General features: G+C 40.2%; 2 protein-coding genes across 3 annotated transcripts; both read right to left on the reverse strand.

The window, feature by feature from the left end:
• Positions 1-417: 417 nt before the first annotated feature.
• On the reverse strand, positions 418-6,322 carry manea (mannosidase, endo-alpha). Of its 2 annotated transcripts, none has more exons than XM_037746659.1 (5): positions 6,166-6,322; positions 3,381-3,984; positions 1,890-1,999; positions 1,634-1,710; positions 418-1,452 (listed from the first exon to the last, which is right to left on the reverse strand). In XM_037746659.1, exons 2-5 carry the CDS (start codon positions 3,883-3,885, stop codon positions 816-818), a joined length of 1,329 nt encoding a protein of 442 aa, XP_037602587.1. In that variant the 5' UTR covers positions 3,886-3,984; positions 6,166-6,322; the 3' UTR covers positions 418-815. The 2 variants fall into 2 exon arrangements, with proteins under 2 accessions (XP_037602587.1, XP_037602588.1); XM_037746660.1 differs by having other exon boundaries at positions 3,381-3,821; positions 6,166-6,303.
• Positions 6,323-8,810: 2,488 nt separating this feature from the next.
• On the reverse strand, positions 8,811-23,577 carry LOC119474577 (serine/threonine-protein phosphatase PP1-beta catalytic subunit-like). The gene is made up of 8 exons (XM_037746666.1): positions 23,440-23,577; positions 18,622-18,753; positions 13,020-13,250; positions 12,817-12,921; positions 12,612-12,683; positions 11,427-11,578; positions 10,666-10,800; positions 8,811-10,562 (listed from the first exon to the last, which is right to left on the reverse strand). Exons 1-8 carry the CDS (start codon positions 23,489-23,491, stop codon positions 10,458-10,460), a joined length of 984 nt encoding a protein of 327 aa, XP_037602594.1. The 5' UTR covers positions 23,492-23,577; the 3' UTR covers positions 8,811-10,457.
• Between the last annotated feature and the right edge of the window lie 606 nt (positions 23,578-24,183).

The raw sequence follows: 24,183 nt of genomic DNA on the forward strand, positions 1-24,183 counted from the left end.
TAATTCCAGACCCTGCATACAGCATCTAATGTGTGCCCGGGTTGGGTGCAAATAGCAGAGAGATGAGAGATGAGAGAGGGTTACGGAAACCTGGGTGCTTGTCTCTGCTATCTCATGCTATATACACCTGGGTGTAAATAGCCACATCGGCGAATCCGTCCCAGGTGCAAATAGTATTATTGGCTACTGACACCTGGGTGCTAATAGCATCTGCCTAAAAATAATCTTCATTTTCCCCTGCACTCTCTCTGGGCTCTTTGCCTGTTTTAATAACTGAACTCCTGTCCTGTCATCCCTTTTCATCACTATGATTCATCTCAGATTCTAAGTTGACACGCCTTTCAAATATCAAGGTCTACGTTGTGCTTTTTCTTGTTGTTCTCGGGCTGTTGGAAGCAGAGTGAGGCGACAGTTTCATGCCAGCAGACTGCTTTGTTTACTTTCCTTCCTTTCCAGGACGCACTTTATTTATTTCTATTGAGGTTTAATATAGGCACAGATTACAGGACGGCAAAACATGCCTACGCACAGTTTCAGCTGGATACGGTGGAGTCGGTGATAAAACATGCTGATTATGTTATGACATAAGTAATTAGACATCAGTTAAATTAACAATAATTTACCCAAGTGTAAAAAATCACATCACTGCAGCCAGAATTAAGATAATTTAGTCCACTTGCCCGTGGCCATAAAAATCATTTGGCTGTTCTCATACAATTAATCATCATTTGCATTTTGTTGTGCATTCAGCAACAAGAACTTCATTTAGTTTTCATGGAATTATTTGTACATATTTCCTATGGCTCATAGTCGCATCAATCCTGCCATTTTCGCCGCTCGCCGCCAAATATCGCAGCCCATTTACGAGTGATCTCTAGGTAGATTGCAGGCTTATTGGGCAGGTAGTCCAGATATACAGTTTGACTTGTTTTGGGAATCGCCATTTCAATCTGAGAGCCCTCGTGCCATTCGTTAAAAGACGTTATAGAGATGAAATCGGGCCTGGCTTGTAACGCAGCGCTCAGCGAGGTTTCATAGTATTTGCCGTTGATGCGGTTTCGGGTGTTCTGGAAGTTCCAGGGTCGAATGCTCGTGTCAATGTACCCGGGGCCCACACTCGGGATGAATATCAGGTTGTTGTCTTCGCAGAAAGCTTTCATGGAGTCCCAGTTCCGCTGAGTGGACCCATAGGAAAACCCATTAGTAGCAAAGTAGGTGTAGACGCCATCAAAACCTGCGGTCAGGATATCCCTCTTGTGTTTCTCCTCAACCAGCAGGGCGATGAAGATGGCATCATACGGGGTGTCCCTGATGCTGTTGCTCTCTGTGTGTTTGAGCAGTTTGGCCCACTGCTCCGAGTTCATCAGATACGAGTCATACACATAGAAGAGTGGAAGAAGCTTGCCAGTGTTCGGTGTCCGGTACTTGAAGAAAGCAGGGTGCTCCCCGTATCTGAGAAGAGGAGGCATACAGCCCAAGCACAGAAAGGAAAATGTCACAGGAAATAAAAAGACTGATGCAAACATGACAACTATTGATTGATGCATTATGAGTCATGACAGAATGATTTCCAGAGGGAGTGGAAGATTACGGCGCTGACATTTGACTGACAACGCCAAAGAAACACACTCACTTCTCAATGATGTATTTGACATTAGTGAACATGTTGACTTCATCTCTGTCTTTGTATGGCTCAATGTGAAACGCTACCTGTAAACACAGAAATGACAGCAACACAAGACATTCTTATAGACGTGAATTTCTCAAAACATTTTCTCTACATTTTAAGAATATTAGATGTTTTTAAGGAACTCTGCACATCAAACATTTAGTCTGCAGCTAAATACGAAACAAAAGGCTGCTAAACTCACTACTATCTCCGTACAGACCTTAATATGGTATTTATGTGCCACTTCCAGCAGCAAAGGCACAAAGTCATCCATTGGAGCACCATTATCATCATTCTTATTAGGAGGATACCAGGAAACAGCAAGGACACCTGAGTGTAAACAGTTCAAACATGAAAGAAAACAATAAATATCACATCAAGTAATTCATATAGTGTAAATGTACTGCAGTGGTATTAAATGTGTCGTAGGAGTAATACAGTAGAGGCAGAAATGAACATGCAGACAATCGTTCTCCTGATATAGGTCAAAATATGGATTAATGTATGTTATAGGTGCTAAATCAATATCCAGAGCGTTAATATAGCAGCAAACAACTATTTTCTTTGTAAAGATATAGAGGAGTAATGTCTACCTGAGCCGGGAAGTTGCTCTCCCTCTGTGTGTTGTAATCAAAGCTTCTCTGTGCTTTGTTGACATAGCCGGGCCGGCCACACATGCTTTTAGTGCATGTTCGTGCATGTGAGCGTGCTCCACTGGCTAGCTCACGACCGCCGCTCTGCACTTCTCTCATACGGCGGTTACAGCTAATAACGCTGTCCGGACCGACAGCATCATCGCGGAAGCGTAACGCCAACCCTCCGGTTTCCCCCTCAGGTAAACACTGTTATCTCTGGGTGGTAACTCAATATTATCGTCATATACGGCAAAACCATAAAGCTGCCATCACATGATAAGACATTTGTTCTTCACTCTCCGTGAGGAAGGGCACAGAGCCCTGCAGATGCAGCAGGTAAAGTATGTCACCAAAAAGAGCACAAGGAACACCATTCACTGTTTCTAGGCAACAAGAACAGTTGCAGCTGTTCTCATTGGTTGTGCTTTAAAAGGTTAGCAGCAACCAAGGTCAATTTCGAGCAGTGCGCCACGCCAAGGGTAACGCTTCCACCTAGTCGGGTTCTCCACATAGAAAAACAATGGCACAGATAGCGCAGAGCGATTTTACGGCCGATCATGTGTGGGCGGCTTAAGCAATGATAATAATGAAAATGAACAACATTTTTGTGATTCTTTTTTTTTTTTTGCCTTATACTGTAGGTAGGATTTTGTCAGATTGATTATTTTACATGTGATTTTCCATACATCTGCTATATCGGCGTATATTTTACTACTGGAAAGTTTCCTTATTAATACTGTCATTGTGATTTTCAATAAGGACGCACCGATTCTACTTTTTTCCCTCACAATTTAAATTGGATTACCTCAACTCAGGGTGTCTGCCGATACGGAGTACTGATCCTATACCAGTGCTCCCTTCTCCCCCCTCATCACTTTTATGTACGCTAACATGAGGACAGGGAGCTCGGCTGAATGATAATAACTCAAAGCAGAAACACTGAATTTTATAAGGATGCTGATGAAGAAACTATTAAATGTGAATGAATCAGGTCAGATTATAATATCACATTAATGGTAAAAGACAAGTAAGAATGTTGAATAATTGTCCAGCCCTGTTTAGGTTTAATTTCTTACCAATGGCTGCTGTGCGCAGCTGCTGCATATGAGACTCTATAATGGAGGGATCCCTGGAACTGTAAGCCCCTAAAGAGGGGTAGAAGTTGGACCCGAGGTCATCAGGTGGGACGTGTCTCGCTTGTGGATACCCTTGAGCCACCTTATAGTCCCAGTGTGGCAGCTGCGGGTGGTCCCAGTGGATGTATTTGCCATCAAACTTGGGGTTCCCATACCATGCATAGTAGAAGGCATGGATATAGTAGTTTGGAGGAGGGAACTTCCTCAGTGTAGCTTTCAGTTTGTCTGACTGAGCAGATTTGTGCATTTTGGTCTGGTCAGGTTTATTGATGTTTTCTTTCTGGATCTGATTGTCATTCTTTCTGTCCAGGATCAGCTCCGCACCATCAGGGCTGTCGAACGGAGAGTCGTCTGGTGTCAGCGCCTTCAAGACCACCGTTACTATGAGCACAAACAACACCAAAGCAATTAACGTGATGCAAGTTTTGCGCCTAAACCTTGCCATTCTTCACTCGGTGCTTGAGGCTTTCCACAGTTCATTGTTGAGAGGGATTGTTGTTGGACAGGATCCCATGGAAGCTCTGTCAGCGAGGTTTTGTTCAGCCTGGAGGTTTGAGGACACAAGGGATATAAGTGTGTTACAAAAGAACATTCGAGCTGCAATTAACAATTATTTTCTTGATTAATAAACTGTGGTCTATAAAAAGGTAAAAAAAATAGTGAAAAATGCCCATCAGTATTTCCCATAAACCAAAATGACGTCTTCAACTTCTTTGTTTGTCTGACCAATCCAAACCCGAAGATGTTCAGTTTAAAGGGACTGTTTGTAACTTCTTACACGTATAAATCACCCGGGTCGGTGTCCAATGCGCGCTCGCGTATGCGCGCTCGTATATGCGCGCTCGTATATGCGCGCTCGCGTGTGGCTACGCTGTTCAGACAAGACTCCAACACAAACTACACGGAAGCACCAAAACCACAAAGTTCTATCTAGTGAAGCCCGTCTGTTAAACAGTGTTGGCCGCGGTCGGAGGACTCGGGGGAGACCGTAGCTTTGGTCTCCAGGGCCGGAGTCTCTGCTCCTCTGCCTGCCTGCCTTCACTCAGCTCGCTCCATCTCACGTGCATGCGCGCACACTACACACTGCAGGAGAGTTAGTCTAGCTCTGAGAATATCTAGTGAATGTACAGCGGACGTTTGTGCAGAAATAACTGCTGCAGCTCCTCCAGACCAACAGGGGTTTTCCGTGTCTTGTGAAGTGACAGCGAGAAACGTTATCGTCTCCGACCAAAACTCCAGTGTCTCCCTCCGACCGCGGTCGGGAGGCTGAAGCAGGAAAAGCCAACACTAGGATCAGACCTTCATCTGGTCAGCTAACATTACTGCCAAGCAGGTGAAATATAGTGATATTGTGGTTTTAGCTGACGTGTGTCACCTCACTGTTTTGGGCGATGCTCGTTCATGTCTATGTAGAGCCCGACGCTGACTTTCGTTAACTTAACGACCACAGGTGTCGCTGCAGTGCGTAGAAATCCGGAAAACGCAAAATCCTGCATCCCCTTGAGCTGCTCTCTCCTCTCTCTCCTCTCTCCGCTCTCCCCTCTCTGTCCGAAGCCCCTCCCCCCACACGAGAACGGGCATATGCACGCGCTTCATACGTGCTCGCTACATCTGAGGAGGCTACCGCAGCGAGCTACACATTACCTTCTAACGACATCAACAGTTTGGACTGTCTTTTTGAAAGTCTGTCTTTCTTTTTTTGGGTTGTTTTGAGGTGTAGGCAGTTGCTGCCAATGCTGGAATAGCAAGCTTTCCAGTAGGTTGTTCCGCCATTGACCGAGGCTTTCACTATCTGCAGAGACCAGACGTGAACGCGCATCTCCTTTTGTGGAACAGCCAATAGGAACGCTCTCTCTGAAATGCCCTGTGATTGGTCAAAGTCTGCCGTCACGGGCAAGATGTTCTAAAGCCTGTAAACAGAGCCATGAGGAGGTGCAGAGGTGTAGTTTTCTCTCAGATCACTTGAATTACAATATGCTGAAAGGTTATTATGGAATTTTTGCCAAATTATGCCAAAATATTGTTGCCTACTGCCACTTTAACAAGCATTTCTGATTCTTACAAACAGTCCCTTTAAGAGTGAAACTAACAAGTATTTTCATAACTATTTTCTTGATTAATAGTTTTATGTATGTAACAGTGAAACATCACCCATCACAATTTGTTAGAGTTCAAGATGATGTCTTCAAAAGTCTTGTTTTGTCTGACCACTAGTCCAAAATACAAACTATAACGTTGAAACAAGGAAATGTAGCAAATATTCACATATGACAAGCATTTTGTTTTTGCTTGAAAAATGACTTCAATGATTAAGAGAATATCAATAATGAGTTTTTCTCTGGAGCGACTAATCGACTAATCGACTAATTGTTGCAGCTCTAGTTCAGTTTACTATGATGTTAAGGTAAAGAAAAGCAGCTATTCTCCCATTTTAAGAGGCTGCAACCATCAAAATGTTTCGCAGTTTGGTTGGAAAACTTGTAATCAGCTGCTCATTAATCTCTAAAAACCATAGAATTAAAGAAAGGCAGAAACTGAGAGCTAGCTGGGTTTGTTATGAATGACTGCACACTGTGCGGAAGTACTGTCAGGTGCACAATTACAACCACTTACAGTAAACTAACTGTGCTATGCATCATATAAGCTACTAGAATACAGTTTATGAATGCATAAAGACACAATTAACAAGCTAACAACGTCAGATACCTCGACTCTATAACGTTACCTGAACTTTGGACTCTTCATGAATTATTTTCGGTGCATGAGCTGCAGAGGACGCTTCTGCTTCGGTGTCTTGTCCCGGAAAACGTCGCTGTAGATCTGTAAACTGTCCTGCAGCGCCTGCGCACTGACTGTGACCCATCCATGCTGTATAGGAGGCTGATGTTACGCACTGCGTCATCACGTCGTCCTGTCCAGTCAAACAGTCAAAGAAGCAGTGGAAGTGATGCTTATCGCCGCCACTCGTTTGGGAAGGTGTATTACACAAAACAATCCTCACTAAAAGGACCAATGAATTGATGCCATAAAAAGGTATTTAATTTATACATATATATATATATATGTATAAATTAAATACTTTTAAATAAATTAAATACCTTTATATATATATATATGTAAATTAAATACCTTTAAATAAATGAAATACCTTTATATATATATATATATATATATGTAAATTAAATACCGTTAAATAAATGAAATACCTTTATATATATATATATATATATATATATGTAAATGAAATACCTTTAAATAAATGAAATACCTTTATATATATATATATATATATAAATGAAATACCTTTAAATAAATGAAATACCTTTATATATATATATATACAAATTAAATACCTTTATATATATATATATATATATATATATATATATATATATATAAATGAAATACCTTTAAATAAATGAAATACCTTTATATATATATATATACAAATTAAATACCTTTATATATATATATATATATATAAATGAAATACCTTTAAATAAATGAAATACCTTTATATATATATATATATATATATATGTAAATTAAATACCGTTAAATAAATGAAATACCTTTATATATATATATATGTAAATGAAATACCTTTAAATAAATGAAATACCTTTATATATATATATATATATATATATAAATGAAATACCTTTAAATAAATGAAATACCTTTATATATATATATATACAAATTAAATACCTTTATATATATATATATATATATATAAATGAAATACCTTTAAATAAATGAAATACCTTTATATATATATATATACAAATTAAATACCTTTGTATATATATATATATATATATATATATAAATGAAATACCTTTAAATAAATGAAATACCTTTATATATATATATTTGTATATTTCTCATTCAAACATTATAGTGGTTTACATGTTCAAGAATATTTCCCAAAATTTCGAAACATTCCTTTAAATACTTTGGTTGGTATTAAATATCATGTAATGATATTACTCATAATGTCACAACATAATCGCATGAATTGTGCATATTTGTATTTTGAATGAGCCAAAGTATTCAACTGGTAAACAAAGATTTTTGTTCTATTACCTCCTGTTCAAAACCTGTAAACTTATCAAATTAATTTTCCGTATACAGTACAGCACATTCTCAGACCTGGATAATGAGCTACCTTATTTGTGTGTTTAAGCATTTGATCCCTCTCAGAGAGAGTAGAGCTGGCAGCTCTATATATATTTTTGTTTTTTGTAAGGATTTTTTAAGTGTAAGTTTATGTAAGGGATAAAGTACAGTGAGCCGGTCATTGTTGCTTGTGAACCAACATCATAACCTGTTTTTATTGCTGGAATCATAAATGCATGTTAAAATTAATGCATTCAAATCTTTCCTCATGGCAACGCCATGTTGAGCTCACAGAGCATCATCTACTACACTCTCCTCTTTCTAAGACAGAGTGATCAGGAAGGCCAGCTCTGTCCTAGGATGCCCCCTCAACACAGTGGAGGTGGTGGGAGAGAGGAGGAGGATGATAGCTAAGCTGTCATCCATGATGGAGAATGACTCCCACCTCATGCAGGACACCATCTCAGCACTGGAGAGCTCCTTCAGCGACAGACTGCTCCACCCAAAGTGTGTGAAGGAGCACTATGACAGGTCCTTCCTTCCTGCAGCTGTCAGACTCCACAACCAGCATTGCTCCCAGTAGACCACTTACGCACCAAAAAAAATGACAATAACTGCACTTTACTGTACACCAACTGTCTATCAGTACTACTCAGCTGTAATTCATACTGTGCAATATCATTTTCCACTTGTGCAATTTTGTTAATAGTCTGTTTATTGTCAATACTGTATATACTGCTCCTTTTTTATACTTCCTTCTATTTAAATGGTTCATATTTTGTTACACTTTGTTTAGCTCTTTTTTTTAGTGTTAGCTGATGCATCTTGTTTTTTGCACTATCCCCTTTGTTGCTGTACACTGCAAATTTCCCCACTGTGGGACTAATAAAAGGAATATCTTATCTTATCTTATCTTATCTTAAAAGGACTGTGGATCCTCTTTGCTTGGATCTTGTCCCACCTCTACCTGGGCGCTCCATGTTTATTCCTGCCACTGTTCCTCTGGTTGATCCTCGGGCCGATGCACTGAGCTCTGAACTGGGCTAAAGAGCGTCTGCGGGTCAAGAAAGGGAGTCCCTTTTCTGTTTAATCATTTCTACCAGTGAGACACCTGAGTTTAAAGTATCAGTTGTATGTTGAGATAAAGAAGTGTAGAGAATAGCAACTTTGCAATGTCTCAAAATTCCTTGACACTACAGAGACATACATCCATCCAAAGACATCAGTAAAAACCGAGGGGAGCAACAATTTTGGTTTCCATCCATTTTATTGAATTTATAGACTTTCAAACAAACTTGTACAAATTGCAAAACAGCTTTTGGTAACACCTTATTGTTTTCTTATTATCAGTATTAGGAAATAAATTAACTGAATAAAAAGTGAACAATGTGAATAGAGAACATAGAAATACAACAGAAAGATTAATACCACAAAGAGCAGAAAAAAAACCAGAAAAAGAAAGAAAAGAGGCAACCGTTTTCCACAAAAGGTCAACTGCGTCTTATTCGCAGTGGACTGAAGTCATCTACCAGTACCTCCTTGTGGTGAATGACAACATTTAGTACTGGATATGTAATGAAAAGCCCATCCTGAGCTGTCTAATTTGAAATTCACATCGGATTCGTACTGTACTACTGTATTTGTACACCAGGTGGCATCACTGTCACATAGCGTAACGGCCTGCTGGTCCTGCCACCCACTCCTGACTCCTCCAGTTTTTAGACTCTGCACCAGAACAGATTGGGTGATGTGACAGGAGGATAGCTGGCATTTTACTTCAAAGCTTCCAAGAGCAAACTTCCTTCATTATGTTTTTGTTGTGTGCTCAGCACTAACAACTCAAATACTGTGGAGCATTTTGTGAAGCTTGCTTTTTTAAGTATTTGGTCTTTTTAACACTGTACGGCTTACTTATAGATACATTAGAGACTTGCAAAATTGCAACCAGTGCTGTTAGATATTTTCTATCCATAACTGCTTCTTCATACAAAGACTAGGAAAGCACTTTTAGTACACCATATATCCAGAGGATAAGAGGATTATATGGGGGAAATTATCTTGATGAGAACAAATAATAAATAGACCCAGGAAAATGTCGATACCAGCTCTGTGTGAGACGAGCGGCATGTTTTTGTGTGGGTGTGGAGTCGAGGCACAGGGAGGCATAACAGAGTGGAGGAATCAATGCCCAGAGGGCGTTGTGTTCGGGGAGAGCGTGTCCACTGCCAGTGGCGTCCGATTTATCCTCTATATTTCATTCAAACCGGTCACTTCACATTCTTTGTTACTCACGGGGAGTTGCACTTTTTCAATGGTTAAATATATAAAATGTGCGCCAACACAACAACCGCAAGTGCACAGCGAATGCTGTAATGTGTTTAAACTGTTAAGCCGGAATATAAGAAATGTTATTTGTGTCAACGGATTTAGCACAGAAACCTCAGTCTCATTGGAAGGATTCTCTCTGTATTTTGAGAGGTCAAGGCAAAAACAATGTTCAATCTCTACTTGTTAAACTGAAAAAGAAATTCCTCTAACTCAGTCACTTTGCTCCTCTACACAGAGATGACACAGAACCTCAGAGAACCTCAAATGGCATTTGGAAGTAAAACCACAAGAAAGATTATCTGTTAATAATATCAAAAATACCAACAAACAGGCAAAAAATAAAACAGATTGGTCACAGCAAATTTATGTACACATACACATTAAGAAAAGAGCTGTCAGTGGAGTCGGGGAGGGGGTGGGTGAGTGGGGAAGAAAGAGGAGAAAGATTTGGGCAATTAGATAAGCCCTGTATCTTTGCTATACAGGGGAGTTACAGGGGTTGCCGTGATGGCAGACCAGGGACGGACAAGGGGAGAAGGAGGGTGGGGAGAAGCCAAGGCTGCACGTTCACCTCTTCTTGGGGGCTTGGGTGGTGCGGGGTGGGGTTACAGGCCGACCAGAATTTACACCACCGTACTGATACTTGGCCTTCTTCTCTGAGGGCTTTAGGATCTTTAAATAATGACACAAACACACAGAGAGAAGATTAAGTTAAGACAAATATCAAAATGAAATTAGCATAAATGTACATGTGTCCCTATGTTTTCTAGACTACCTGGAAGGAGCACATGAGGGATTCGTCGACGCTCATCATGCCGCCTGCGTTGTCAAACTCCCCGCAGTAGTTTGGAGCAGAAAAAAGTGTGACCAGTTGGCGTTTGGCAAAGAACTCATATCCATCCTCCACAACCTGTTAGAAGACACATGACATTATTCCACCGCCCACTGCGATCAATAGCAAGAAAACAGATCTCCAGCTAGTTTCAGAATCTAACTATGCCATCATGGTTCGAGTCTCCATGATAACCACCCACACCTGAAATCGATATGAAACGCCCAACGCAGAGCCGAAATAGCGAATGTATAACAGAAAAGTTATACATTCCAACTGCTTTTAGTCATCCATCAGGTAAAATATACTTGATGCCAGTGTCCCAAATGCAAACAATAGTTTCGCACTCTCTGTTTTATACTGTCTTACTTCAGCAAAAAAAAAAAAGATTGATAATAACTGAGAGCTAAATGAAGTTATAATGAATGATACATGGGGGACAAATACACACAGTGGGCTACACTACTGCACAAGGACTATTAATACGTGGTTTAGCTCTTGTGTCTGTGTCTTTGCATCAGCCACAGTAATTACTTGTGCCAAAGACACACAAAGTAATGGAGGTCAGCTATCATTAAAGTGCATGGTCAACCAATTTTAAGTCTCTAAGAAAAAAAAGAAAAAGAAAGAAACCCAGTTTGCTGACCATGCACTTCCTGCATTGACACATTCCACATCCAGGCCTTCATTCCCTTCATAATTACCTGGTGGGCTCTGCAGATGAGGTCCAGGTCGTGGCGGTTCAGGAATTTGCTGACCACATCTGCTCCGAAGGTGAAAGAGACCCCGCGGTCGTTCTCTCCCCAACCTTGTACATCCTTATCTGGGTCTGACCACAAAAGGTCACACAGCAGGCCTGAGACACACACAGAGAGGAGGGATGGAGATTAAAAACAAAAAGAAAAGAAGGGAGGAGGGAAGAATGTGTTAAAGATTCAGCCGACTTTGCTGATGCAACAGAGGAGATCTATTGATGAAATAGTCATTCAATCAGGAAAAAATTCCAGGGAGAAAATCCAAAGGAAGTGAATATTTTCAGTACTAAATATACGAATGCACTTAAAGGGATAGTTTTGGTGTTTTGAAGTGGGGTTGTATGAGGTTCTTAACCATAGTTAGTGTATTACTTACAGTAGATGAAAGGAGTTACCACACGGGAGCAAAGTAATGGACGGGGCCGGCAGCAAAATGTATTTTAGCCATCTAAAAGAAAGGCCCACCTAAAAAATTTATATTTTCACTGCTTTACCTTGCCGTCAGACAGCCCTTTCGGTCAGGGAACTGAAGTCGTTGTATCCATCTATGCTCTCGCTAAAGCCACCAGACTACATTGAAAAAAACTGTAATTTTACATTGCAGAAAACGGGGGTTGCTGGTCTACCGCTGCCTCCATCGGTTAGTTTGTTTGTGTGACTTTGGAGAATCCGAACAAACCAAAGTCACACAATAACACAAACAAACGAATCAAGGCAGCGGTAGACCAGCAACTCCTGCGTTCTGCGAGGTAATATTACTCTTTTTTTCCCAAATGGAGTCTGGTTTCTTTGGCGAGAGCTTAGATAGCAGCTTCAGTTCCCTGTCGGAAACATAGACGGTTTAGCTGTTTCACGGCAAGCTAAACTGGCGAAAATATTCTAATATAGCATACACTTAACTGATATTTATTTATTTATTTTTAGGTGGCAAAAATATATTTTGCTGCTGCACTCGTCCACAGCAGTACATTGCTTTGCTTCCGTGCAGTAACTCCTGTCTGCTTCTCCAAACTGGGGGCGTGCCGACCGTCATGTACTGTAGGTAATACACTGATTATGGATAACACCTCATAGAACCCCACTTCAAAACACCCGAGCTACCCCTTTAAGTATGTACAGACACACATACAGTACCTGTATCGGGCACGTCTGTTGGCCTCATGATCCTGCGAATCTGCTCCATTGACTGCAAATCAGGCGATAGCCCTAAAATAGAAAAATAAAAGAGGTTACCTTTGTTTGGAGTTACTACTACGATTATATTTCGAACCAGGGCATCAAAAAGTCCCGGTACACATTTGGGACGAGAGGTGGAAACATGTGCCAACAGTTGTCTTACCTCCATGGCAGCAGAAGATCTTCTCATCAATGATAGCAGCGATGGGGAGGCAGTTAAAACAGTCAGTGAAGGTCTTCCACAACTTAATGTTGAACCTGCGCTTGCCTGGTGGGACACATAAACATTATTAAAACCAAACTATTATGTGCTGCAGGGCTGTTTGTTTGTGTGTGTGTGTGCAGGGTGAGTTTATTTCAACTCACACTCATCGTAGAAACCGTAGATGCGGTTGATGGAAGCACACTCGTGGTTGCCCCTGAGCAGGAAAAAGTTCTCTGGGTATTTGATCTTGTAGGCCAGCAGGAGGCAGATGGTTTCCAGGGACTGTTTCCCTCTGTCCACGTAGTCACCCAGGAAAAGGTAGTTAGCCTCTGGAGGGAAACCACCGTACTCAAACAGCCTCAGTAGGTCTGTGTATTGCCCATGGATATCTCCTAAAAAAGGGGGGAGAGAGGCGAGTTAGTTTGACTATTGGCTACGGCTGTCAGAGTTAACGTGATAATAACCCGTTAACGCAACTTCGTTTTAACGTTTTTAACGCATTAACGCAACTTGAGATTTTTAGGTTGTAGCAGGTTCAGTTTTAAAGCTAGAGTGAAGATACTGGTATCATATGAAACTAGAAAACCTAAGGAATCCATTGGTAACAACCATGTCGCAAAGGAGGCTAAATAATGCTGCAAACCTACGCTATATTTTGGTGAGGAAAAACTGGCATGGCCAATCTCAAAGGGGTCCCTTGACCTCTGCCCTCCAGATATGTGAATGAAAATGGGTTCTATGGGTACCCACGAGTCTCCCCTTTACAGACATGCCCACTTTATGATAATCACATGCAGTTTGGGGCAAGTCATAGTCAAGTCAGCACACTGACACACTGACAGCTGTTGTTGCCTGTTGGGCTGCAGTTTGCCATGTTATGATTTGAGAATATTTTTTATGCTAAATGCAGTACCTGTGAGGGTTTCTGGACAATATTTGGCATTGTTTTGTGTTGTTAATTGATTTTAAATAACAAATATATACATACATTTGCATAAAGCAAGCATATTTGCCTACTCCCATGTTGATAAGAGTATTAAATACTTGACAAATCTCCCTTTAAGGTACATTTTCAACGGATTAAAAAATGTGATTGATTTGCGATTAATCCCATTTATCTACGGACAATCATGCGATTAATTAATAAAATATTTATCAATTGAGAGCCCTATTATTTACTGTAAGTGCAGCCACAAGAACAGGCTGCTTAACATACATTAGTACAGAAAGGGGGAACTACTTAGAGAGGAGAACACTGTGTAGAGTTAAAGATAGTGGAGCCAAAGGGAAGCGATTTATCAAAAAGAATGGTGGTGCAGTTTGTGGAGAAAAAGGATAAGACATATTAATCAAAGCCAATGCAAGACTTAACAAAACTTTTTCTATCTCCAAAACAAATATTCACCCGCACATATATACACACACTAACTCCTATCTCTCTGAAACCATTTTGATTTTCAGAACACAGCCAAACATGTAGGTTGGTGGGGATATATGACTCTGCCTACAGCAGCAGGTATACACACACTAAATGAGTCATTACAACTGCCACCAGATCAATGCCATGGCCCATGGGAAATGAGCTGCCTCGGGAGAGAATGCCGACAATCCAGGTTAATCACAAAAAGAACGCACATACACATTATCCACATAAAACTAATTTTAATTTGAACAACTCTCCCAGGAATCAGGGTCAACCTCGTCTCTTTTTGACATCAGTCAGGCAGCTCTTACCAAAAGCAAAGGAGCTCTGCAGGGGAGCCTCACTTCACATCACCTAGTCAAGACCTGCTTCCTTTTATATCCTCTCGCACCGACTCGAGAGCCGCTCTAATTTGGGCTAAGTGCTCCAGACAGAGATGACAGCGGCAGTGAGCCTCACCAGAAAGACCAGGACAATAATAACAGGCTATATCGTGACCGAAATGGAAAGCAAATTCATGTGCCACACTCTTTTCACGGCAAAGCTTTCATTACAAGATGGCACCAAATACAAATTAAAGTGAAAGAATAGGGCTTGTTAAGATGTGCAGCTGTCTGGCCCTGAGATTAAAATGACCAACAGAAATTACCACTTTATATCATGAGAGTGGCCGGCATGTTTTTTTTATTTTTTCTATTGCATGGTGCCCGTCAGTGATCTAGGCACCAAACCCAAACCACGACTGGCATCTAACCTATATGGCAACAGGCCTGTACTTATTTTTGCCTGTGTCTTAAGATGGCATGCAAAAACACATTTTTTCCCGTGCAAATGAATGATTAAAGGGACAGTTCTGAGTGTTTGAAGTCTAGCTCTGTCTTCTACTCAGCTCTCGTGTTGTGCTTAGCCAGCTGGTTTGTGTTTTCACCATCAATCATTTCCTTCGTCCCGGACACGCAGCCCCAGCTTGCCATCTAGAGATGCAAGTACTGGTAATGTTCGACAACTTCACAATCCTTCACATCAATAATAGAATATCAAAACTTCAATGAAACAAGTCTTTAAGTATTAAGGCGGAGATCCAGCAGCTCAGTCCGAGTCACAAGCTGTCAGTGTGAAATCAGGAAAGCTTTTAAAATCTCTTAACTTCTACTTTAGTGGCTGTTTTCAATCCCTATTTTGAGTTTTAACTTCTTATGAGACAGTGAAAAGGTGACGTGAGGTGAAAAGTAGAGATCCGTGTGTCAGAAGTGTTAGTTTTATACCTATATACTGTAGTTTTTGCATTTCTTTTTGTGTTCCAATTAACATTATTTTAATGTAATTTGTCTACCACAATAGCAAAATGAGTCATATCTTTATATATGTTTTGTCTATGGACATAAAAACTGTATAAATCTGCGTTGTGCTAAACTAAGTAAAGCTGGGAACAGATCTGAAGACTGTAAAAAGCTACAAATACTACATAAAAATGACAAAAACATGTTTTTTTTAGTTTTGGCAGGCTGAAAGCAACACATACTGGACGGACAACAGAGTAAATACAGAGGACAACACACAGAACAGTAATTCTTGCTTGTGCTTGCACCAAAACCGAAACGGACATGAGGCGTAAACAATTAGCGTTTATGTCGCAGTTTGCTCGGGAAATTAAATTTGGATAAAATAGTAACACAGAGACATGGCAACATAGCCTGTAATCTCTGCAGAGGCAGTTGGAGGTGAGTGAACTTTGTAAGAGCAGGGCTAACTTCAGCTTGAGCTGTGGCTCTGTAGTGAAACCTGGATCAACTACCACCATTTTCTGTTTGAAAAAAATGTCTGCCTCCAGAAAAAGGCGCCTCAGGTTAGTTTCAGCATCCTAACTATCCTCAACTCCACACTAAGAGTTGCTGCGTGACTGAATGTGAATTTGTGAGCTTCACCGAGACTGGCTTTTTTCGACGGGGCAGCCCCCCCGCTGCCTGCCCTCTCAAAAGGAATTGTAGGATGACAGTGAATTATTTACTCAGCACTGCCTCTGCAGTGGTAAAACAGTCTGAGAATAGCAGCACGGAGATTTGGGGTTTTAAAAGCTGAGCAAAAAGCTGAGAGTTGGGGAAAAAAGTAGTGCCGGACCTGAGGCCAGTGTTATAAATGAGCATGATTTGTCTCAGAAGACAATACGATTTAAAAACAATGGCGATAGAACTCTACAATAACAAAAAGGATCCAGCGGTGCGTCTTGTGACCCCCAACTATGCTAAGCATGTGTGATACAGCAATATTTAACGTCATGCATCATCACATCAAGATCAAACCACTGGACAAATCAGATTAGTAATAATTAAACAATGTCTATGCATGCACAATGTAAAGTCCATTAGATTATTATCCTAGCATCAGGGCACTGGTACAAAGCTGTTATCAAGTGCACTGTTGCATGACCTTGTGTAGCCAGATAATCAACAGGTACTAAAGCACCCACATAAAAACACATCACCACCGGTGGGAGGAGGAACACTGAATAATAATACTGCTGCTGCTCAGAGCACATTTCAAGATGAAAACAACAAATTAACACTCAGCAGACGGGCTGACTGTCCATAACCGTAACGTAGTCCGTCTTTGCTGTTCTAGACGGCATGACAAAATATTTTAATAACAAAGGATCCACTTCACACACTAAATCAAATAGGCAAACGTTAAACAGGGCAAAAATACTATAAACTATATGAAATAACAATATATCCAGTATTGTATTTCAAGTGTATTTTTAAACTTATAAACGTATCTTCTTATTAATACATACAGTATAACCTTATTATACACATTTCAAACTAAAAGGAAAAAAATAAACAACAACAATAAACGGCACCAATACTCAGAGGCCTGATATAACAATGTGGAAAATAACACAGGCTGTTAAAGGTATTATATAATCAACTTTAAAACAAAATAACAAACTATTAAATAATAACTTTTGCATTCAATATGTGTTGTAGTGCACTCTAAGACGTTTTCACCTCATTCCCTTCAGTCTGTGAACTGTTTGTGCCACTTTTCAGTCAGTACTTCTGGTCAGAAAATAATTAAAGGTTCGACTCAGACATAAACACGCTGTGCCCAGAGCTTGAAAATGTACAATAAAATACTACCACAGAATGCAAACCTACACAGAAACAATATAAACATAGCGCACATGCTTGTGGTCCTTCTTCAGCCGATCCAACACATCCTCACACAGAGGGTTTGATTATTATGTGTCACTGCACAAGGCACACCATTGTCATCAAAACTCTAGTAAAAAAATCAAATTGTATAATATTATGTTAACATAAATGCCAAACAGTGTCAAAGCTGCCGGCTTGGGCAAAAAGTATGCCAGTGGCATTAAGGTTAACATGTGAGGGAGAGAGTGTAAGAGCAGAACCCGATCCATGTGGCCCTGGTAAATAATTAAAAGGCGTTCACGGTTTGGTGTTTTCATTCAGCGCTAGTGCTCTGAAAGCCTGTCGTCACAGCCGCGGGTTAAAGGCAACTTTGAGGATAGGGGTTCAGCAACAAACAAAGAAAGTAAAGGAGAGACAAAGAAACCCCACACAGTGACAAATAACACCACCTCAGTCTCATGCATATTTTAGAGTCATGTGCCACGGTTAGGTCTACGTGTTTGAAGGAACTTTAAAAGGTCAGTTATTCTAATGCAGACCTGTGCATAACATCATTATCTTCACGCTCAATTTGACGAGAAACATCATCAATTGGACTTCATCAAAATTACTGCTTCCCACTTGAAATACAAACGCTGCCATCTGAGGTTGACACCAGTATTAGGCCTACATAACAACAATCTCAAAGTAAATGTGTGTGGGAGGAAAAACAGCCACAAATGAGCTGTGTGTAGGCTTGAGCCTATACGTGAGCTTGTGTACTGTATTTTCAAGGACTGCCACATATATTAGACCGTTCTGAGTTGTTTGCAGTTGCAGCGCTACGCTGGAGGGAAGAGATAGAGCATGTGGGAGTGTGCAGAGATGTGCCGGAGCCAGCTAGAGATAGTGATACTGGTGGCATTTCAACTGTTGAGAGTCTGTCTGTCCATATATTATGTGTTCATGTCCCCTATATGTATCCTTCTATAACATACACAGGGTAGTCGAGAGTGACGGTGACTTAATGTGACCCCGGCTGGGCTGAGGCAGTGTTATTCGGCCAGACAGAAGTCAACTTTTAAACCTTTTAGAGGAAATGTCACAGTAGAGTATGTTATACAGTGCAGAGGGTTACGAGAGAGTAAAAATAAACACGAGGCCGTGAGAAGATGGTCTAAAACAAGGCCAGAAATGTAGAACACTGACCACAGATCTTCAGAGGCGCCTCAAGCTCCAGCAGGATGGGCTGGCTGAGGAAGATCTCCCTGGATTTGATGCAGAGGCCCCGCACCTCTGCCTCGGTCATCTGGACTATCTTCCCCGGGCGACATCCCCGTACTGGACAGGAGAGAAAAGATACCGTCAGTGTTATCAACAACAGCACCAGCAACACCACACAAACTTCATCAGAATGAGGCCATGATGCAATAATTTTTCACCTAAGGGGGGAAAAAAAACACTTAGAGGAGAATCACAAGGCGATCTTAAAATCTGATGAACTGTGGGCGTAATGGTTCTGTAGCTCATAGCTGCTAAGTCTCAGCCATACTTAAGAAACCCACTGCTTAGACTATGAGAGCAGCTTGCATCTTCAGCACTGGTGTGGGTTTATTGGCTGTGTAGTTGCACTGTTAGCTTAAGCCTACTTTCTGGCGTTCTGCCACAGCTCTGGGAGCAGATTTATCTCACAACGATGAAAAGAGGAGTGAGAATTGCAAACGTTTGGCTACAGTCAGCAGTTGAAATAATTGGAGATATGAAAAGTGAGATTATACATAAAAACGTCTTCCTTGCTGTTGTACGTTGTGGCTTGCAAAAGACGAGTTCGTTTCAAAAATCTGCATTTTATATATTTGGGTTTGATTTAATATCTGGACAGCCCGGTTGTTGCAATGTATCTAAAAGATGGCATCCCACCGTCACATGACCTAACAACTACGCAAAAAGTGACAAAAGGTAGACAAAGGCAGAAATTCAAATAAATAAATATTAGGCTGAAGAATGGTCTTATGATTTACTTTTAATTTTCTTATAATGTTATGGTTTTTAAAAGGAGTATTTCAGACAGTTGGTCCAGACATTGTAACCATTAATAACTGCTCTCTGTCTACTGGCATTTTCCACTCCAATTATAAACATGCCACTGTTTACCCGCTCTTATAGAAACCTTCTCTGGTTCCCTCTGTTTTAACTCATTTTAGACCTAGATCTCTAAGCTGCCATTTTTATCCAAGATTTTAGAAAAAAATGTCTCCACACAAATTATTTCTTTTATGAACAACTATCAAAGTTTCAAAAAGAATGTCCCAATTGCAACGCACTTTTTTTCTGTTATCAGCAGGCAAAACATCCAAAGACTGTAACTTATGCAAAGTGCTGCTGCCAGGCTTATGACTCGTACTGAGAGAACAACATCACACCGATCCCTGCTGCCCTTCACTGGTTACCTTTTAGAATTGATTATATGATTTTACTGCTTGTTTTTAAAGCTTTGAAACTTTGTTTCAAAAAGGTACTATGTAAATAAAGTTATTACTATTATCATTATTATAGTGGTGACATAACAGTGACTAATTGTGTTTTGTCACTATATTAATACATGCATGGTAATAGGACGGCACTTATATAACTATCTTTAGTCTCAGTTTGACGTCACAAAAAGCAAATCAAAACACTGACTGCGTGAAGATGAACCATTGATGATGGAAACAAAAGTGATGAACAAATCCATGACTGAGGAATTATGTAATAACAAACCATCTTAAAGCTAGACGCCCACTAAAGACTCCAATACAGGATAGCGGAGCCTAGTGAAACCAATGTGTGTTAGTCAGACACTTAAACACTTTTCCTATTTGTTGCCTTTTTGTTTCCTTAAAGGATGACAAATTAGCCTAGAACGACCAAACAGGGAGCAGTTCAAAATGGATTACCGGTAATGGATGTATTGGTGAGCAATTCCTAAAGCTTAGTGCATGCTTTTTTTGTGCATACATAAACGCACACGTGTGTATACGCACGCTACTTACACACTGTACTCACCGTCTCATTAGTCATGTAATCCAACCAAACCTGAGAGAAGTGAATGAACCACCAGAGGAATATGGATCCTAACAGATGGTGAATCTGAGCGCCAAAAAACTATTCTAGCCGGCTCCACCAACCTTATAAGTGTTGCTTTACACCATCAATTTCACACCATCAGTTTTCTTTATCATCCATCTACAGTGTCTGCAGTGCTTCGTAGACCCATGTGCCACAGTGTGAAGCATGAAATTGCAGAAGTAGGGCTCTTCACTCAGGCCTCATCAGAGCTGAGCGAGTTAAGCTCGGATGCTGCTCTGCCCGCCCGGCTTTAACACAGACAGAACCTTTCACTGTTTGCACTTCTGCAGCAGAGCACTTTGAAAAAGAGATTACGCTCTTAAGAACATCGAGGGGCAAAGGCTAAAATGAAGCAATGACAAGGATTTGCAACCATCATAAACCAAATCACTGTTTGTGTGTGCAACACTGTACACAAATCTGGAGAAAGTGGCACAGTGTTTCACAAGTTTTAATTCCAGTGAATAAGCAGCACTCTCGCTGACACTCGGCTTTTCCACAAGACCAAATTTTCTGAGACAGCAAAAAATACAAAAAAGCTATTATGTGATGTTGGGATGCAAAATAAGGGCTCAAGACCTTTCAAATTTTCTGGTTCAGGAGCTAAGCACCAGGGAATTTTTACTCTCTTGTTATGGTGACTCTGTGCTGAACATCGGAAAATAATATCAACAAAAATATGAGCATGTGTTGGAGACCAAAACTGGTTTTATTACATATAGCTTAGGCTATATCCATGAAAGAAAGACTGAAATTTTGTTGGTTAGTACCAATAAACCCTTTAGCATACATTTTAGACTGATCCAGATTAATTTAGTAAACAAAATCACCACCCCTGTCATAGTCACCAAGAGAGTATTTCACTAGTAGAAATGTTTTACCTCCAGACAATCAAAACAGATGCCAATTTGTAATGGACATTTTTATCATAATCCTAAATGATTTGCACACGTGCTTGATTCTAACTCTTGAGTAAGTTCGCACCATTAACTACAAAGCTAAACTATTATGTAAGAAGCCTATGAGATGACAACATCCAATCAATTAGTCATGTGTAGTCACTTGTTTTAAGAGTCATCTCGCACCAACAAGATCTGACCACTTGTGAAAGATGCCAACTCGTATTCAAAATATGAGCAATCAACAAGTCACTGCAGTCCAAGCTGAGAAACAAGGAAAACACAGTGTGTGAAGGATCAACAAGCTTTCCAGCTGAGAAAAAAAAAAACGTTTCACGAGTGGAAAACAAACAACAAGTTGATTACAGGCTGTGAAGCAATGATATCATTTGTTTTTAATTAATTTCACTGTTTGGTGGCAATGTTAACATAAAAATGAAACTGCAAGAAACACAAGGCAGCTGCAGTGTGGCGGCATTTTCCAGCAGTTACTATAAATAACAAATCTTAGCATTTCAATGCTGGCATGCTGGTGTCTCATCCCTCCATCAGAGTCTCAGATATACTGGTGGAATGTATGCCAAGGACAGCTGAATTTGCCTTTAGTGGTCTGGTCTGACTCAAAGGATATATCACAAGGGAACAGAAAACTCCCCGCCTTCTCTTTGAGCAGGTGGACGGCCAACACAAAAGGATTTTTGCACATCCCTTTCTCTCTCTGCCAAAACCTGCTCCTAAAACACCAACACAATTCAGTCTATTTACCAAGTATGAAAGCAATAAAGAGATTGTGAACACAAGATGACACAATTTAAACTGTAGATAAGAACATCTTTGTGGACAGTGTCAGAGAAACACACAGCATTTCTTTCATCCCTCCTGGTTTTGCAATGTCAATTTGTGTTGTGTTATTCACCTGTACAATACTTAACAGATTTAAAAGGGAATGTCTTTGCATTGTTACACTGAATCCCAGCAATATGCCCACTAAAAACACACAAAGCCAGTTAGTTAAAAGTTCACATTACTGCACAAAAAGCAAGCTACCTCACAACAATTCAAATTAGTCTAGGACATAGTCATACGGGCATCCAATGCCACATGAAATCTATATATTAGTGTTTTCATTTTTAATGTAGACCTATTCTTATAGCTTCAATCTGTCAAAGACTCCCCTTTAATAGAAATTGAACCACTGAATCCCAGCAATATGCCCACTAAAAACACACAAACCCAGTTAGTTAAAAGTTCACATTACTGCACAAAAAGCAAGCTACCTCACAACAATTCAAATGAGTCTGTGATGTAGTCATAAAGGCATCCAATGTCACATGAAATCTAAATATTACTGTTTTCATTTTTAATGTAAACCTATTTGTATAGCTTCAATCTGTCAAAGACTTCCCCTTTAATAGAAATCAAACCATTATTATCATAGCTACAACTTACAGGGAGCAAAACTCAAGGGCAGGGGTGGCTGGTGAAAATCGGTGTTCATGCCTTTAATTATCAAATATTAACTTACTTAACTTACTTACTATTAACGTAGGTTAACAGTCACAACCGGTAGACACATGCCAGATGATTCTGGGTTGTATTTTAATGTCATAACGACACAGGACAAACGTCCCCAGCCCCTTCCTTCCTTTCTCGATACATACCAGCTCGTCCATCCATATAATTTGGGAAATAAATGAGCCAGAACACAAGCAGAAAGTTTAACTACATGCTAAAGTAAATGCCACGACACAGTACAATTACTTGCCAAGAGTAACGTAGCAATTACTGCGAAAAAACTGAGAGAAATGTAGGCGTTCACCCGCTGCCAGTGTTTATAAACACGGCTAAGCTAACAGAGCTATCCGGGGGATACACCGTTAGCCGAACATGCTAACACATTTACTGACGTTTTCTGTGAGGCAACCGCGCTAGTTTACAGGATACGAAACAGACCGGGCTTAGTGAAGGTAAAGAGCTAACGGTGTGTTACATTATTAGACTGTATTTAAATTGAAATCACCTTCCAGGAGCCGAGAGATGAGGCTGTCCACGTTCAGTTCACCCTCCGCCATCTTCACACTGATGTGGTGGTGTTCGATCCCCCCTAGAGACAGGAGGAGGCGCTGTTGTCAAGGAAACAGTAACCATGGATGAGAATGGGAGAAACTATAGTGAAGAGGGACCAATTCCACTTTAACCACCTTTATATTAAATGAAATTAGTTTATTCGTGACTTTAAGATAAGATAAGATAAGATAAGATGAACCTGTATTAATAAGGGAAATTCAGGTGTCAAAGCAGCAACATCATCAAACATCAGCAAACACAGTGAAACACAGGAGAGGTAAATGTATACAAACATTATAAAAACAATAATAGAGATATAAAAGATACAGAGTGAATAGGTGTACAGTCCGTCAATAAATAAATGTAGTATGTACAATAAATAAATGTAATATGTACATATGTGCAGTCTATAAAGTGGTATATAGGATGTATAGTGTAAAGTAAGTGTATAAATGAATAATATACAGTGCAGGAAGAGGCAAAAAACACACTGGGCTTATCTGAAGCCTCCAACTAGAGACACAAGAAGTAATATGACTACATAATAGTAATAACAAACAATTAGGACAAGTTATATATAATAACAACATAAAAATACAGTAAATATATTATAAAAAAAAGTGTGTGCGTGTGTGTTTACGTGTGTGCATGTGTTTCTGTGTGTGTGTGTGTGTGTGTGTGTGTGTGTGTGTTGCAC

This window comes from Sebastes umbrosus, chromosome 16 (genome assembly GCF_015220745.1).
Source record: "Sebastes umbrosus isolate fSebUmb1 chromosome 16, fSebUmb1.pri, whole genome shotgun sequence".
Classification (NCBI taxonomy): Eukaryota; Metazoa; Chordata; class Actinopteri; order Perciformes; family Sebastidae; genus Sebastes; species Sebastes umbrosus.

Excerpts from the sequence above, each read along its gene's own strand:
- manea (XM_037746659.1), bottom strand. The coding sequence starts at position 3,885 with ATGGCAAGGTTTAGGCGCAAAACTTGCATCACGTTAATTGCTTTGGTG. Across the intron at positions 1,711-1,889 it reads CACATAAATACCATATTAAG|GTAGCGTTTCACATTGAGCC; the intron begins GTCTGTACGGAG and ends CTGTGTTTACAG. Across the intron at positions 1,453-1,633 it reads GTCAAATACATCATTGAGAA|ATACGGGGAGCACCCTGCTT; the intron begins GTGAGTGTGTTT and ends TCCTCTTCTCAG.
- LOC119474577 (XM_037746666.1), bottom strand. The coding sequence starts at position 23,491 with ATGGCGGAGGGTGAACTGAACGTGGACAGCCTCATCTCTCGGCTCCTG. Across the intron at positions 13,251-18,621 it reads GGCGCCTCTGAAGATCTGTG|GAGATATCCATGGGCAATAC; the intron begins GTCAGTGTTCTA and ends CCCCTTTTTTAG. Across the intron at positions 12,684-12,816 it reads GATCTTCTGCTGCCATGGAG|GGCTATCGCCTGATTTGCAG; the intron begins GTAAGACAACTG and ends TTTCTATTTTAG.